The sequence below is a fragment of the Struthio camelus genome, chromosome 13, assembly GCF_040807025.1.
Source record: "Struthio camelus isolate bStrCam1 chromosome 13, bStrCam1.hap1, whole genome shotgun sequence".
Classification (NCBI taxonomy): Eukaryota; Metazoa; Chordata; class Aves; order Struthioniformes; family Struthionidae; genus Struthio; species Struthio camelus.
Genome location: NC_090954.1, coordinates 13,722,365 through 13,740,902, shown reverse-complemented (window position 1 = coordinate 13,740,902; position 18,538 = coordinate 13,722,365). Strand labels below are relative to the sequence as shown.

Sequence of the window (18,538 nt, the reverse complement as noted above, 5' to 3'; positions counted from 1 at the left end):
CAGTTCTGCTTGGAAAAGAGTTGCCAAGATATAGACATCTGCAAAACATCATTTTTTTTAGAGGAAAAACAAAGAAAAGAAGACAATCCCAGAGTTAGTCCCGCTACTGAGATACGGTAAAAATGCAGCAAAAATGCCTGAGGACAAAAGAGCTGGACAGAGCCTCTCCTAGGGTTTCTTGGAAAGAACTTGTTCACATGTTTACAAGAGGACACCAGAGAACTTGAAAGCCCTACATTACTTGATAATGAAACAGCTTTTCCAGCCTCCTGTTACTTTGTAGGGTAGTTCATGATAATGTGCAGGGTGTCACAGCAGAGAAGGCAAGGCAAAGTTAACATCCTCTTTGGACATAAACATTGCAAGGCCAAAAGCATCTCTCTCCCTTTGACTGTACATGTTAGTGCAGTCACTCCAAAGTTGGGAAGAACCAACAAACCTACAAATAAATAATCCTAAAGAGCATCTATGTGAACCACTGCTCACTCCCAACAATGACAGATAGGTGAGGAATGTTTTTTTAGTGTATTTTCAAAGATGTAAGATGGAATGTGTGTTCTTGGAAAGAGAGCCAGCATACGGATAGCAGATCTAAACAGACGTGGAGTGGCTGCAGAGGTCGAACACTCCACACCAACCTTCCAGCTATCGAGGACACGCCATTTGGTGTCCAAATGCCCTGCTACCAATCCTTTCCCCAAGACTGGTGCCCACTCTTAGATGATGGAAGAAGAGAGCGCTTCAAAGTACATCAGCCTGAGGCTTTGGGGAGTATTTCCTATTTATATACGGGGAATGACAATGATTCCTTGCTAACTTTTGTGGGGGATTGTTGCTGTTTTCATGTTTTTTCCCACGGGACAAATGTTCAGTGCTCATGACCCTTTTCCAAATTATCAGGCTAACAATTTAAAATTCTGTAATGGCTCTGAAAATGGATTAAATCAATTCTAGATGAATTACAATGGAATAAAAATGGGGATATGCATTTGTGTTTTATACTAATTGGCATTCAGCCCAGGCTGCTTTGCATCATTTCAGGCTTGACTTCTTTGCGTTACATCCGAGCCCTTCACGGTACCGAGGCCATGCTGACCGGATGCCTCTTCCCCCTGTAATTGTGGGCTGGCTGATAGGGTCACCCAATTCGCAGTTAACACAGCTTTCTCCCCGTCGCAGCCTGTTGCTGCAGTGTCACAGCGGCCGGAGAGTCAGGCAGAGGTCTCTGGCTGGCTCGCAAGCTGGCTGAGAAGCAGAGAGAGTTCAGCCATTCAACTCCAGCTAATCGCATACCAAGGCAGAAGAGCACATATGGCGGAACGGGACCCTGGAGAGGTCACAGCTCAGTGTCGCAAGAAAGAAAAAAGCTCCAGCAGATAGGTAAAGCCAAGGAGAGAAACAGGAACAGTGGCACCTCTTCAAACTACCTGCCCTACGGCAAGATTGTATCTGCTATCAGGTTTTAAACAAAATGAAAAACTTTCCCACACTACACAAAAAACGTAGAACCTACTGCCCCAGGATGTGTGGGAGTCAAAGGGTTTGAGAAAAGGGACTAGGCAGCTTCATGAAGTACTTGTAAAAGCTGAAGCCATTTGTCTGAGTGCTCAGGAAGTTTTCAGCCTGCTGCTTAGCAGGAGCTGGGGGGTTTGCGAGGAGCAGGCCCCCTCCACCAGCCTCCACCAGCCAGGCTCCCACACCGGACTGGGCTGGCGCATCTGACTTCGCACAGGAGTGCATATGGAGAGAGTTACAGCTGTCTGCAGACAAGACAGGGTCTTGAGTGCCACCAATGAAGGGTGCCACTGACTGAAACCCTATTATCTCAGCTCTGTATCAGCAGGAATCAGAGTTATTCTGCTAAAGGTAACAGCTGTCCTGTGCTTTTCATGAGAGCAGAAAGCTCCTACTGGCATCATCCATAACTGAACTCCTGTCACTCTGTTGGCACCAACACAGGAATTACAGAGTGTGCCATTTATGTACTCTAAAGGTAAAAGGCATCTTCAGTTAAAAGCTGAGTCATGCTGGATCAAGAAAATCTTTTGTGTAACCCAAGCGCATGTAACCACAGATAATGCTTACAGTAAGTGCCCAGAATTGCACCCAATATTTTTTGCTCTGATTCTTGCCAGTGAAGACCTGACCAAGTCACTTAACCTGTTATCTCTCAGTGTCCACATCTGCAAAATGGGAATAACACTGAAATACGTTGCAGCAATTCTGTAAGGCTGAATACGTAATACTATGTACTACCTTAGGAAACTAGAGTGCAGGTGTCCAAAAAAAACCCATAAACAAACAAATAGGGCCTAGGGATTTACTGTTCAAATATGTGAGTTGCTTGGGGTTTTTTTTTTTTTTTTTGAACTTACACACCTGCAGTATCTTCTAAGGTCTCAAGCTTATGTTCAAAAACAGAAAAATACCGCAAATATCATCCTTTAATGGTGGCAAAAGAAATCACAAAGATTTTACCATATTTGATAGAAAATTCTTGTGCTAACAAATCTTCTACAATGACAATAAGGCACATTAGCATTTAAAAACAACAATTGGTAGAGATTTAACACATGGAGATGCTGTGAAGGCAAGCCGACAATATACAGAGAATATACTCCATAATTACGTTTTGATGGTAGGATATAACAAAAAGACTGACAAAATACAGCTCTCACATCAGAAACTTTTGCTCAGTCCACGCAGCGCTCGGTGAAGAGCTCATGGTTGAGCAAGGCAGCTTTTCTCATTCGCTGCACAAGGCAAAGTCTATGTTAACAAATACACACGCGGCACGGACAGAAACCACAGAGTGAAATGACTTCCCCAACACTCTGAATTCCTCCACTGAATTGTGGGAAATAGTATACCTCACTGGATCCGTTACAATATTTGTACTTTACAGATAACCATGCTAAGAAAACAAGGTGATCTTTTGCATACGCTATACAAGGGTTCCAAACTTCATTCAAATAAACTGCTTTGCAAATGTCAGCCTACTAAGGTGATCTATTCCACTTCCGGGGTTCTGTTTGCTTAGACTGATTTTCCAAGCACGAGAAGCCTACTCTAGGCAAAATCTGCCTTTTTATTTTATTTATTCTGCAAAGTAGTATGTCACAAATAGTATCCTCTAATTATTCTGAATTTAAAATAATTCAAAAACCGTACCCCAGAACATACCAAGATACCAGAGAAGACGGTGAGTGACTCAAGAGCCTGATGAACTCAAATCATCATGTGCTTCCCATGTGAAGTTTTAAGTGAAAGTGAAGCTTTCCCAAAGTGAAGTTTTACCTCTCTTTAACCACATTTCAGCTGCATTTCAGATACACATTAAAATTTTCTTCCTGAAGTCAAAGATTAAATATTAAGAACTTGGACCCAAGTCCAGTGAAATGTTTATTCTCCTATCTTCCTGTGGACTCGTGAGATGATTTCAGAAACCAGCTAAGAATTAAGTGCTTGCAGAGCTGGATAGATCTGGAGTTAAAATACTCCTGGCAGTAAATTTACTGAATAGAGATTTGGCTCACCATCCAACACTGTAGTAGTTTGCATACTTGTGCATTAGAGAAAAAGCAACACACCTTAGTTTATATCATCTGTAGGAAATAAAATAGAAAGGTACTACTCATACCATATATATATATATATATATAAAATATATAAATATATATATATTTGAAATATCTGCCCTATTACCTAACCAGAGGCCTCAGTTCTAGCATTGTAAAGATCTTAAAAAATAAAGTAAGACTTAAAACTTAGTTCCACTTCAGGTGGAATTCTATTAGAATAGAAAAGATCAGGCAGTTTTTCATGTAAGCAGCTGATCATACAAAGGCTTACAAACTGCATAATCAAGTGCAAGTAATTCTTGGGACTTAACAAGTTTATTCACAGTGCAAAGGCACAGTGCCATATCTGCACTAAAGGCATTGCCCCTTTTAACTATGCCAGCATAGTAAAAGCGCAAAACCCGTTTTAGTGAGGACAGGTTTATCAATATAAAAGTCTTACAATGGTATCCTAGATTGAGATTCAGCAAAGCAAGATAAGCTATACAGATATAAAGCACCTTATATTGCATTAGCAGTAGATGGCTGCTATCTGCATCACAGCTTCATTAACATAATTATGTTGGTAAAAAACTAAAAATAAAAATTTAGCTCACCCCAGTCATTGGATCATCTTTCCAAAGAGCGTGAAGAAAAAAAAAAACAAAAACAAAAAACCAAAGAACATACCCTGCAACGAACTATTTGCCTGGGGTTTCTTCCTGCTCCAGTTTCTATGCTCTTCTTCTAGACTAGTGCTTTCCTACTGGCCAGCCGTGCCTCCCCGCTGAGGTGAGAGCACAGAGGAGTTGAGGTCCAGTGCAAAGTCCAGGTGAGCCCTGGACCTGTGTGGCTCAGCGCAAGGCCAGCCTGGGTGTTTCTGCACTACTTCTGAAATGAGGATCACCCTGGAAATGCATTGAGTGACTCAGCTCCAACCTACTTTAAAACTCTTAGCACCAACAGCACTGGTGCTCGTGGCAGAGAGCTAAGCATGGTGGGGAAAAGGGAGTCAGCATTGCCTTTAGGTGAAAGAGTCGAGGACCCAAGGAGACATGCAGTGAACTGGACCCAAGGAGACATGCAGTATTGCTGGTTTTCTCAAGTAAGGTTTGGCCACGGAAAGCCTGAACAACAATGGAAACTGAGGATCCAGCGCAGACACAAGTTCACAGCTGATCTCAGCACAACGCTGTGGGAGGCTGCAGGTATCAACTGACTTAAAACCCTAGTGCAATGGCCAGGATGCTCTCCTGCCTGCACTATCTTGGCTCTGCACTTCAGACCCATCACCAGTGGATTTCAGTGTCTTTTGGCACAAGTCAGCAGAAGCTAGTAGAGACGCAGAAACTGCTGGTTACTTTCTTGAGAGAGAGGGAGAATCTTTCTGCTCATTGCTGTAGCCAGATGGGGAATGAGTGCAGAAATATTGGAAGCTCAGCCTTCCAGGATGGGAGAGCCAAGTGCAGAATTAGATTAAATTAGACAAAAATAAATAGGCATGAAAACAGAAATCCCTTCTACACATAGCACGGAACACTGACTCATAGAGCAGCACTGAACAGGAACTAGGTCCCCGTGTTACTATTGCGCTCATTTTGGAAAAAGGCACAGAGCTGTGTATACATAGTGTCCTCGTAATAAAGACATCTCTAAATTAGCTTATTTTTCCTGGAAGGCATTATTACTTGTCGATCTACACAAACCCTTGCATATTCACATACTTTGCCCTCTCACGGAAAGGGATACACACAGTGGTACTCCCCTGCCAGCTGCCCAGAATCCCCTCCTCCCAACCTCAGAACCCAGAACAGGGTTGGTTTGGTTTTACATTCTTTGTTTAGAAGCTTTAGCCTTATGAAAAGATTTGGCATCAAAACTGAGTACCAGGTCACAGGTAATAGCAAGACATACAGACACAATGATTCTTCTATTTACAGTCAATCATACGCAATGTCATTTAGAGCAAAACACAGAAGCAAGTGTCAAAGTGGGTGAATTCTGCATTTTGTAGTGCATTAGAGAATAACAGATGGTGCTGCAATGATTTACGGCGTAATCAAGATCACTAAATTGCAGAAAACTAAGGTTTACGATGTCATTATAAATTCAAAAATAAGTACCACGTACATCACTGCAGTACACTTCCCTGTTTTACAAAGTGGACTGAAAATTGTTTCAGTGTGAAAACATTCACACAAGTGAATCATTTATTAATGCAACAGCCACATTAGGAGCAATTGAAACTACTATATAGAGCAGCATTAAATGTTAAAAGAGTGACTAGTATTTGGCAAGAGCATTGCTGAGACTGTAAGTATTAATTTCCATAATGTTGTGTTGTTATCATTAATGACCGTGCTAATGATCTCTTAATTCCTCATTTAAACTGATAATCGCTGGATTAGGACACTTGGGAATGGAGTCAACAGAGTTCAACTAGTTTATACGATCTGCCACTCTGGCCCCGAGTTCTGAAGGTTGCACTTGGCATTAATGTCACTGCTTTTGACAGAGGAATATTCCCATATGCTTACAAAAATGATCATTTGGGGGTTTCGTCTTCCAGTAGATCACAAATTAAGCTTTGCAGTGAGGATAACGAAATGGCTAGAAGACAGTAGGTATGGCAGACTTCTCCTTCTGAAATCTGGCACTTGAGTGCCATTAGTTATTTAAAATTGTACAGAACAGTCCTTTCCAGGACAGAAACAGGCACATCACAAAGGCACAACTGGACACATATACCTGCTGCATACATCAGCCAAAAAAAAAAAATCTAAAATTTCTTTTTAAAACAAATTCTTTAGGGCAACAATTTTCAATATGTGGTCCCTGAGTCCTAAATGTGAAATTGCATTACTTCTAAAAGGTCCATAAAAGATATTCAAAAAAAGTGTGCTTCTTGCCAGTAGGCTTAAATTTGCTTGGATTCACGCCTCTGTTAAAAAATTAGTACTGGGCCTATAAGGAAGGCTGCAAACCACTGTTTTAAGATATTCCAATCATGACAAGCTCTAATCTTTAGTTAACGCCTAAGGACTATTCTACTGAATGCTCCAGTAACTGGTATTTATTTCTGCTCCCTTCTAACGGGGGCTGTATGCATTAATAGAGAGCATAAGCTATGACCTCTGGACATTATATTAGAAATATAAAAAGTTGATCTTTTGGTTGGCTGGTTACTTTGGCTGTTGCATTTTAATACGGCTTTTTTGTGTTTTGCTTGAAATTGAATTCAGGGGTAAATTGCCATTAGTGACTGCGCAAACAGCACAGTGGCCAAATAAAATGTGCTCTAGCGAAACATAAATCACTACCATGTAGCTTTTAACTGCAATCTAAATTAATTCTTTGATATCCAGTTCATGACTGTTTTATAGTGCTTTTATGCAAATACCCAAGAGCTGCAAGCAAGCATCCTGCTGGCTGTGGAAAGCCTGCACTCTTGGAAGTAGCATTGCTAATCCTACCTTCATACCTTGGATTTGAAAAAAAAAGGGGGTTGCTAAATAATTACTGTTTGCACCTTCTTAGTTAGAATTTGGCTACACAAGCTCATAGGGCAAGGAATCTCCAATTGGCTATGTGGAAAGGGTACAGGAAAGAGAAAAGTCTTGAGTGTAAAGGGGAAAGAATCACCCCAAGCAATTCTACTTTACTTCTATCCACCCCTGCCTGATCTTCCTTAGAGGACGTCTCCTGGTCCACTGGATCAGCTACTCACTCTTTCATTCCCTCTCAGCTGTACATGACTGAGCTGTGACTGACGGGCTGAGAACATCTGGCAAGGGGATGGAAAAGGAGCAGCTGCTGCTTGGCAGAACATGTACAGTGACAAGGTGTACTGCTCATTGTCTGCTGTATTTTAATTTCCCAACAGGACTTTTAGAAGAGAGCACTACTTCTAGCACTACTCTGCTCTCTTGAAAAACACTACTGTTAAAATTAGTGTTTAAAATGATGGTCAGGCTTTTGTTTAAAACTTAAATTCTAATGATGCCTTTTGGTACTGTGAGCAAACAGTGCTGAAAGGTGATTCCACCTCAAAAACATGCTTTTATATGGCTTAGGCTAATCCACTTCGGTAAAACTAAAACAGTAATTGCAATTAGTCAAACTGAATTAGCATAGAATAAAAAAGTTGGCACAGGAAGTTATTGCAGAAAGGAAAAAAAAAAATCAGCAGTGGCTATTTTGGATTCATTTCCTTATGTCAACATGCCTTCAGGCTGAGAAAGAAAAATATTTAGGCTCCTGAATACTGCAGAAGCTTCACTTTTCTCTAATATTTGGAGATCTGTCATTTCCTCTTGCAAAGCTACAACAGTAAGTCTGTTACCTTCTTAGTATATGCTATGGCCAACCTCCCCGCCCCCCCAGTATTTCTTCTATTTGCTTCTATGATGCCCTAGAAAATGTAATAATATCAAGCTAACATATAAAGATTGTCAGCTACTGGGATTCATCCTTCTGCTATCTATTGCTCCTCTTGAAGTCCTAACTCCTAAAGTGAAATCATGCATGACCATTTCAGCTTTCACAGAAAGAAGAGAAAAGCTACTAGTCCTAGCTCCAAAAAAAAAAAACCCTCTCAAAATATACTTCTATTTAGAAAATGTTTCATGATTCACATTCCATTTTATGACTTTCTAATGCCTGACTGAAGATTTCTGAGCTATTACGGATAACAATATTGTCTGTGTACCACACCTTTTCTCTTTTAAAAGCTATGAAGAATTGACAAGTCAGACCGTAAATTTCTCTGGGAGAACCTTAATCTTCCAGGTATGTACTGTGGGCTATGTATAGCTAGGACTCAGTAAAAAATGTTGATCCTTCAATTCTGCCTTCATAATTGTATGCGTTGCTATTAGAAAAGAGAACCTTTTCCTATTCAGTGCTTTATGCACTGTGCTTTTCATGCATTATAGCATGAAAAACAGGCATTCTTCATTATTCTGGATAATTTAAAAGCAAACTAGAAAGTTTTATTTACACTAATACAGTGAAGTAACTTTCAGCTGAAGAATTTTCTCTGGCTCCTCTAATGCCTGTATTTCTTGGCCTGTCCAGCCTCACTGCATAAAGATCACGACAGGGCATGCATAAAGGCTCTATGTTCAATGACACTTGTATTCAACAACACGTGAAATCTGTGTGACATCACTGACAAATTTAGAGAGGCTGGATAGTCCATTAGGCCTTTTTCATTTTCATGCCCATGCTTCTGTCTACCTGGCATATAAAACTGGCTGCAAGGCACTGTCTTGCTTCGCTGAAACTCATGAATTGGAGATTTTCTGTATCTAACATCTGCAATTCTAAAGAGCTACTAAATATTAGGAAAACAAATGATTAACCATAAGCATGAATCAGACTTCTGAATCACCTCTGATTAAAAATCAGTCCAGATTATCCAATGGAATTTGAGCTAAAGAGGCAAACTTTCCTGGCACGTAAAGATCTGGGTAGAAATTTAAATAACTATGCCCCCATGGATCTAGCTGCATTATACTGTCAGAAGACAATGACAAAGCATCTAGAGGTGACAGGTGGTTATAAGCTACTCTTTAACATGGAACTTGTTGCTCCATTTTCAGATTCTGTCTCAAAATCAGGAAGGCAACAAAATCACTAACAATCACTCCAGAGCAAACAGTCCCTGTCAGTCATTCCTTAGACAATATGAGGGTGTGATTGTGTGGAAGAGTATTGCCAGAACTAGGGACAAGAAATGAACTGCCATATGTTATCCAACTAGCCAGGGAGGACGGACAGCTTCAAAATCGAGTCCCTTCTAGAAAGACAGTTTTGTAATAAAGACCTCAATGCTGATAGTCTAAACTCAGAGGGCAGCTGGGGCATGGAAAGTTCAAGAGAGAAGAGAAATGAGATGAACATATGTACGTAAACTCTTAGGTTCACAGATCGGCCATGATCAAGTTAAAAATTGCCTTCATTTAGTACCACCTATTGACTCATTATACTCGGCAGGCAAATTAAAGCATCAAAACGTACTGGTAGTAACCAATGCATTAACAACAAGCCTGCCTCTTTTTATCTGTCTGAGTGCATATATAACGCATATGCAAATATATCAACCCACACCCATCTTGTGGGGGGACCCACTCATAATTGCTGCCTTCCCACAACTAGATTTTAGAAGCACAGCTCCTGTTGTGCTCCTGCGCACCCAATGCAAAGTCCACAGCCTGATGCACACTGTGGAAGAGAAGGTGGTCCTCGCCCTCTTTAAAGAATTCCCCCCGGATCAGGGAACTCCTCACAGAAGGATTGCACTGGGCCAGTAGCACCTGGACATCTATCTCTCCGTAGTCCTTGCAGACCTCTTTGAGCGTACGTATTCCTGCCGTGTCCAGGAACTGCATTGCACAACAGTCAATCACTATTGTGTGAAACCCCAGGGGTTCAGAGACAAGTTCCACCGAGATGCTGGTCTGGTTGCCACCAGAATCTACCTCTTTCCCTCTAAGCATTCTCTTTGCTGCCTTTTCCTTTGCTGCCTTTACCCAGACTGGGTTAACTCCAGTTTGCTTGTACAGGGTGGATTTAAAGCATTCTTTGTTGATGTAGTAGAGGGGCGCTTCAAAACGGAACACCATGATGCCTGGCTTGGTTTGCAAGTTCTTGTAAGCAGACAGGGATTCATATGTTTCAGACTCTGCCACCCAGCCAAGCAGCGGTGCCTCTGGTCTCTGAGTTCGAAAAATGACGCAGAGCATAGAGAAGCAAACACCAACCAAAAGACCAATCTCAGTACTGATGAGTGCTGAGGATGCCATAGTAACTAACCAGATCACTGTGTCCACTTTGCTCAAATGCCACATTTTGGGCAGGTCCTTGAACTTCCGCAGGGCTCCTCTGAGGTTTACAATGGTTATGACAGCAAGGACACATTTCTGAAGGGAATAGAATAAAGGTGCAATCACAAGAAGGACTAACAGGATGACCAAACCAGTCATCATGCCAGATACCTGTGTCCTACAACCTGTGGACTCTTTGACAAGAGTCTTGGCAAGAGCTGCGCTTGTTGTAAGGCAATGGAAGAAAGAGGGAACTATGTTGCAGAAACCAATGGCATACATCTCTTGATTGGCCCTCACAGTGTAACCATGCTTCTTGGCAAACATCTCTGAGAGGGACACAGTGATGGCAAAGCCAATAATAGCTATGGGGAGAGCATCCAAAGCCACACTAGGGATCAGGCTCCAGTCTGGAGGGTGAGGCGGGAGAAACCCTGTTGGGATGTGTCCAGCAATGCTCGAGCCATAATTCTCTCTTAGCTTCCCAAAGTGAGATGCCAAAGTAGCTACCACAATCACAGCTAATTCAACTGGTATTGGAGCCTTAAGCCTGGATTTAAAGCGTTCATTAAGCTCTTTGCTTGGGACGAGAACAAGAAGGCATAAGAAGCTGGTGATGAGATCACAAATGTTGGTCTTGTGTATGTTTCTGAAGATGTTTATCCATGTGGTTACGAGGGAGCCAATGCCACTGCTCCGTGGAATGTCTAGGCCCAGGAGATACTTGGCTTGTGAGGTTAGGATGGTAAAGGAGGCACCTGTGACAAATCCGCTGAGCAATGAATCGGAGAGGTACACTGAGACAAAGCCCACTTGAAAGAAACCCATGGCCACCTGAAAGGAATCAACCACACAAAACGGATTACAATACAAAACTTATAGATGTCATCCTTGTGAGGTTCTGAGGGAGGTGGGATTAAAAAAGAACCATATATGGCCTTGGAGGACAAGGAGTGGTCTGCGCGTTAAAAAGCTCCAACTTTCCATTGCTCCTGGTGCATCAGACCTAAATGCATTTCTAATACAGAGCAGACTTTTTTTAGAGGTCTTCATACTCCGAACGGGTGTTTATAGTTTGCTTATTAGTTCAACTGTAAACAATAGCTTCTACTTCCCTTAACTGGCAAAAAAGAAACCTAGGGAAAAAAAGCTTGAAATGTTGGTTAGTTTTGCCATTTCTCTCTCCAGTTGTTACAATCTCCATGAACCTTGCAGGGATCCAGAACCCGGGCTTTTGTCTGTCTTGCACTCGAGCTCACAGCCTGCAATGAAATAAAGCTGACAATAGTTCCAGTTTGCACTGCATAAAGCTTGGTTTATCTGCTTCATAAAGTGTACGTGCTACAAATTCTTGTGGTGCAGATTATTTTATAAATAGAAACAAATTTTTAAAGACACTTGCCATTAACTTTTATTAACGCTCACTGAATAGACAAATCGCTGATGCTCTTCCAAGGGAATGACTGGCTTTATGGATACCTACCTTACAGACGCCTTTTCATAACTGATAAATGCCCTTTCCCCCCCAACAACCTTTACGCTAAATGGAACACGCACTTCATTAAGACAGAGAATGCTAAAAACCTTTAATTCCCTGAGCTGGCCAGCTGGGCGGTCTACACTGTCATCTGAAGACTTCAGGCCACAATTTACAGGTAGCAAACTCTTAATTAGCATCACCTTGATATATCCCATTAGGTAGTTATGGTAAATAAAGAAAAAGGTTAGAATCATTGTTGGAAACTTCCTAAGAACTTGCAAAACACTACCAAAGATAAGGGAAGTTTAGGGCCTGGACTGACTAGACATGGGATCAGCTCCAAACCCTAAAAAAGGTTCCCGCACAGCCCTGACAACTCAGTTAATTCAAAGTTTTCCTGGCTAGAAAACAACATTAACAATAAAACTCTTACCTAGTTAGGGTGTAGGCAACTGAGGTGAGCAGGCTTGGTTTTTACTATTTGACTGTAAAGTTTCCGATACAGAGTGAATGCAATTTTGGTTGGGATTTCCAATAAAAAAATATTTTGAGTGCGTGAAGATCCATTGGTTGGCAGCCAGAAAGACAGCTAGTAGAACATACATCACATTCAGAGTGACTGAAGATGAAGTAATCTGACTTCTTCATTTAAAAAGCTTACTTGTACTTGCAAACAATATTAAATACAATTCACAGCTCCAAAACTCTGTACATCCTATAGTGATGAAACACAGCCTCCATCCTAGGACAGCAGTTCCAGAATACAACTGCAATTACTCAGCACTAACTTGCAGTACAAGACAAAGCCCTAGGTTGCGTCTAAAAACAATGTTTTAGAGTATCATAGATATGTTTCCTCTCCTCTACAACATGAACAAATATCACTATGAATGTCACTGTAGAAACAAATGACAATCTACAATCTGAATAGATATTACTATGGAGGTCACTGTGGAAACGAATGAATGTGAACTGCTGAACTGAAATAGCCCTGCCATATTGTTAAAATTAAATCTCCCCTGGTTAATGACTGACACTCTAAAAACATAGATGCCTACTTTAATTTCAGCACATAAGCAGTGAATTCTGGGAAGTAAAGGAGTGGTAAAGGAAGGAAGGAGTGGTATAAAGGAAGGAGTGGTAAAATAGTATTTAAAAATATATTAAATATGCTAATAATGAACAGTTTTATTTCAAACGTGTTTTATTATGTCGGTAGTATCCTTTTCAAACAAGGGCTTTGTGCTGGCTTTGAGTGGGCAAACATTCAAGCTTTACAAGTACAGCGTAAGAGTGCCAAATAAAAGGAAACTGGAGGTAGCTTCACAGTTCAGATTATTTTTTGATAGAAGAAAAGCCAGATCACGGAAGTGAAGAATTGAAAGCTGATACACCACATTCTACCCCAATCCAATGCCCTGATATAAGCCAACGAAAAAAGAGTTTCAAGTCAGAGTTAGGAAGACGTACTGTGGGAGTAGCAAGTGTTGTCTGGCAGTACTCTGTAACGCTCCTTATGGTGCATAACAGAATACTACTACAAGCACAGAATGCTATTAAAAGCTGCATCACTCTCCTGTGCACATGTTCTGCAGGTCTGAGGAAATAGCTATGACTAAGACCACATAAGGAGAGGAGAAAAGGGTGTTTCTTACACCACAGTAACTGGAGTCCTCCTGTCCTCCATGTGCCCATTCCTCTGGGATGCAGATTAAGGACACGTGCAACCCCAGCAGACTGTTCATAGGGACAATCACCCGAAGAAGAATTAAAACTATTTCCACAAAACAGCAGTTTGTCCACCTCCTCTTACCTGATAAACTCCTGCTATGAAGGTTATGGTGGCTCCCACGGTAATTGCATAGCAGCTTTTATCACAGAATGGCTGTCGTGATGTCTGATTCACAGGAGAAATGGTGGTGTTTATGTATGTTCCTGTATCTGCATGGACACTAAGAGCAGCTGGCTCTAAGTCATAGCCAGCTCTTTGTACCTCACGGTCCACCACTTGTCCCACCATCAGACAAAGTACACCAAATATGCCAACTGAGATGTGGCGGGAGGTTCCAAATATGAAATAAATAATGCTTGCAAAAAAGGATGTATAAAGGCCGTAAATAGGGTCCTGTCCAGCCAGGAGAGAATAGGCAATCGACTGTGGGACTAGCAAGACCCCCACAATCAAGCCAGACATTATGTCTCCCAGTAGATACTCTTTCAGTTTGTACTTGGGAAGCCACTGCAAGACAGGAAGGAGACTGAAAACACAGTCTTTAACTTTGGCTGGAGTGCAGCTGCACGTTTTCTTCGCTTGCTGAACCACCAGAGCCTTCACGTTCCTCTTCCTCTCTTGAGGTTCCAAGAACATTCTGTGATGAAAACTGTGTTTAGCATCATCTTCTTCTGGCATTTTAGACGCTGAATGGATGTTGCTGAATTCTACCACTGCTGCCATCTTGAGGACTCCCTTACAAAACAAAGAAGGAACATTTCTGTTAAATCATAAATGAATGTGCTATTTGAGGCTTTTTTAATGGATTAAAATTAGTATTCATGAAAAGTAAGGGCTAAAAGAGTAATATAAGCCCAAAGAAAACAACTTCCAGGTAAACTGAGAGCGAGCTTCCCCATGACAACCCAGGTAAGCAAGGAATCACCTGGCCTAGAACAGGGATGCTCATATTGTGTAGAATAAACCTGCTGCTGGTAAGGTAGTGAAATGGGAAAGAATGCAAGCAATGTCTCTCGGAGAACCTTCCTTGACAAAATCACTGACTATTTGCAGTCTGTTCTACCACACAAAAATAGGCACAGGGTTTTTTGTAGTCCAACAGTTAACTTCAGTTGCTGAAAATTAACTACAACTAGTATATTTCTAGCATTGTACAGCTTGGTCTAAATCTTATTTATACGTTCGTTCAAATGCAGGGGTAATAACTGCCAAATACTGTAAAGATTTCTTTGTTACTCAAGAAGCTGCAATCTTTATACAAAGGCTATATTTCTGCTAATGATATAATGCAGGAACACTCTTCATGCTTTTTAGGAGCCAGGTTTCAAGTAACAATGTCCAGCTAAAGAAAACAGCCAAATGAAAGGCACGTTCATGAGGACTATGTAAGGTAGGCAGCACATTTCTGCCAGGACATGTGCTTTTGTATAGGCTGTCTAGATACAGGAAAACAAGGTGATAATATCCAAGCACGTTTAATAATAGGAATATATTTCCTGAACGTGAAAGAGCAAAGGCTTGATGAGATAAGCCCTAATGAGACCTGAAGATAACAAGAGCAACTGCGAGCCTTCATATAGCACTTTCAGCTTCCAGAAAACATCCAGAATATTCCAGGAAATCCCCTTTCAGCCATAATACCTATTAAGAGTAGTATGTTAAAGATGGTAAAATTCAGCCAGAAAGGCATTTGCCTGCTGCTACAGTGGAGTCAACATCAGAGAGAGCAGCCAAACTCTGAAGAGCCTAAGTCCTAGGCTTCTCTTTTGAACACTGCCTTTGCATTCATTGAGCACTAATAGCAACACAGCATTTATCTAGCAATTACACCTTCTCTGGTGCAGTGCAAACATCAACCAAATTAATATTTGTCTACTACTGAATTAATCGTCAAAACTGTATTTCAGCTAGCCATGCTGAGAATACCGTTAGACTCCCTCTCAAAACATGTTCACTTAACACTTCACAAGTAGCTACAGAACATTCATTGCTGCTATTACTTCCGAATGACTCTCCGAAAAATTCTGGAAAATACGTGAGGGCAGAAGTGAAAGAAATGAGCTTAAGAGTGTTGCTTATACTAACTGTTCCTCCTACAGTCCATTACAAGACACTGGTCTGCAGAGTTATGCAGAGAGGAAATGACTTCTATTAGACCTTGCTCCTGTTGACCAGTGGGTAATTTCCATTCCTTCCTTCTAGGTTTGAATGCTGGCGTATGGAGGTGGCCAAAGTGCAGTGCACCAGCCTTATACAATGGTTGCAGACAGTCATGTCTCTAACAGCCTTTTAGTTCAGACTGAGAGGTGAACTGCTTTCAGCTTTTCAAGTCAGAATGAAAACACAACCAAAGGAGCTACTGTCTTGAAACACTCTGAACGTGTGATACTAAACGTATTAGACAAACTGACATGAAAATAGAAGCAGCTGCAACATTTCACGTTTAGACTGGCATGTCTTTCCAGATAAAAATATTTAGGATATTTCTACAATATCCTTCCAACTAGAAAGCAATACAACCTTAGTAGTGCGATTCTTCCACCTTGCACTGTAGCATACTTCTCTTTAGAGCCTCTGTTTTGCAATCATTGCCACAGTTTGGCGGGAGTTCAAGCCTGAGGTACCTGCTCGATTGTAACAAAAGGCTGTTGGACTTGACAACTGTATTGAACTGGGTCAGTCACCCATTTCTTCTATTCTGTAAGGGTTCGATCCAGGAACACGAGGTGCTGGGTGCTCACAGTGAGTGAGTCAGGAACACTTATATGGGGCCTACACTCCCAGCACTGGGCTACTAGGCTGCAGCTTGCAGAGGGCTATCTAAAGTCAACACACTGTATGTACGTCTATAGGTAGCCAACAGAAATACTACAGGTAGGTGTTCTTATCTTAGCTCCTGCTCCGCTCTGGGACTCCAGAAAGGTGTTTTCATTCACTACAAACACAGAGACAGCAAGTCTCCTTCTGGTGGATAAGTTCCCATATCCTTTCAAATAACTGAACCCACTCACTTTTTACCAGCTCTGCCACTGGACTGCTACGGAAAGGGAATGGTATTTTAAACAGAGACCAACCTGGCACAAAATTGTAGATAACGCCACAGAATCAGCAGGCATGGACCTTCCGCCCGAGCTCAGGTCTGTACAGCCTTCTCATCAGCATGACACCTGTGCTCTGTTATGTGCTGGGGGAGACTGAATCCATACTGCCTGGTATTTCTCTTGCCTATGTCCTCTTTTTGGTCCTGGCCCTTATAATTTAGCAAGCCATGAGTTCGGGATCCAAATATTAGTCTACGCAGAACTGTAATTCATTTACGTTTTGAGGGGTATATTTTTGAACGCTTTTATTTGTCTCCTTGTTTACTCTTATTTATACAAGTCAATCACCTAGTATAGCCGAACGAAAGAGAAGAAAACTTCAGCGTTGCTTACCTGAGTCCTTAATTATTCCAAGCTTCTATCTTAAAGACATCTGCATGGGCAGGAGGCTATATCACATACCTATATATGCCTTATAAAGACACACTTTCCTTGGCAAACGCCTTCCAGTCCAATATCTTTTGTGTTTTAGAATATTTATGGGCTCAGAAGAGCTGTATGAAGAATTATGATCTTTACCTTACAATGAGGAAACGTACACAGCAAGAAGCTACTTACCCAAGAGAACACAAAGATCAAGGTCAGAGAGAAAGCAGAACTCCCCCAGCACCCATCCCTATACTGCAGACAACTGATATCACCCACCCTGATGGTACTGCAAACTCCCACTCGGGCATTATGTATAGCACATACATACATAAAAAGCAAATACTACCTAGTGGGGATAAAGTGCCTAAGAGCGTACGAGCTCATGTGTCTACAGTATACAGCATACACACACTTTGTATTTATATTTGCTTAGTTTTATTCATTTTGCAAGCACACCGTTACAAATCAAGAATCTTTTCATCCAAAGCTCATCAAATCAATACTGTTAAAGCTGGGGGAAAAAACTCGCCTCCAGACTACTTGTTATGTGTAGTGAGTTACTTAAATGAGTTCATTTGCTGAGATTTTAGTAATGAAAACTCTTCTGATTCCTCTCTTCCCTCACCCATGAGTTCTAGACAGCTCACTGAAACCTGAGTGTTATTCATAATCTCTCAGGAAACTCAAACATGAAACCCAGATAGTTCAGTCCAGTTCTGTGCAGTGTCATAAAATGTCTGCATACTAGAGGACATCTGGGTTTTTTTATTTTGTCTAGACAGTAGACAAATGTTCTAAATGAAAATCTTGTGGCTACTGAACTGTGGACATATACTGGATCTTTGTGTTCACCTGCAAAACAGCCTTTTCTGTGTGGTGTGAAAAGAGCCTTTCATCACACGACGTTGCCTCTCTCAGTCTGAGGACACTAAGAAACGGCACAATTTTCAACACCCATTTTACCTTTTTCTGCATGAAAGCGTTGCTATGTATTATTTTTGTAATCATTCAGCCCAAGCTTGCTGAGAGAAACTGGATTTTGTTCTTAAAAAAGAAAAAAAAGACAAAAGCCCCTTGGTTCAGTACACTGAAGGATATGTATCCCAGTATGTTTAATTTTGGAAAGGATATCCTGCGTTTATTTGTTTTGAAAGCTGCTATTTTCATACAACTAATTTGTATACCTAGAATTCACTTTCACCAGCTCCTTTTGGCCCGAGTAAGATCTTCAGGAAGTGTCTGACTGCTACAAAAACTTTTCATATGATGTGAAGAAAAAGAATAAACCACAGAACTGAAGAAATGTCCAATATCTCCCCGTAATGTTTATCAAGCAACTGCCATAAAATCAGATATGGGATATGAGAGTGCTGCACTCTCGAGATCTGTGGACTTTATTTTATAGAGTATTTCTGGATCCCATCCGGGCCTCTCTTACTGACTGCGTTACATGTTAGTGGTTAACTAGA

General features: G+C 41.2%; 1 protein-coding gene across 1 annotated transcript in view; it reads right to left on the bottom strand.

Annotated features, from left to right (window-relative positions):
• Positions 1 to 2,426: 2,426 nt before the first annotated feature.
• Positions 2,427 to 18,538, bottom strand: part of SLC26A2 (solute carrier family 26 member 2) — a 34,509-nt gene continuing 18,397 nt past the window's right edge. Inside the window, exons 7-8 of the mRNA XM_068959394.1 lie at positions 13,681 to 14,334; positions 2,427 to 11,221 (exon numbers count right to left, since the gene is read on the bottom strand). Coding sequence (XP_068815495.1) covers positions 9,716 to 11,221; positions 13,681 to 14,334 — 2,160 coding nt within the window. The 3' untranslated portion in view covers positions 2,427 to 9,715. The remainder of the gene's footprint in view (positions 11,222 to 13,680; positions 14,335 to 18,538) is intronic.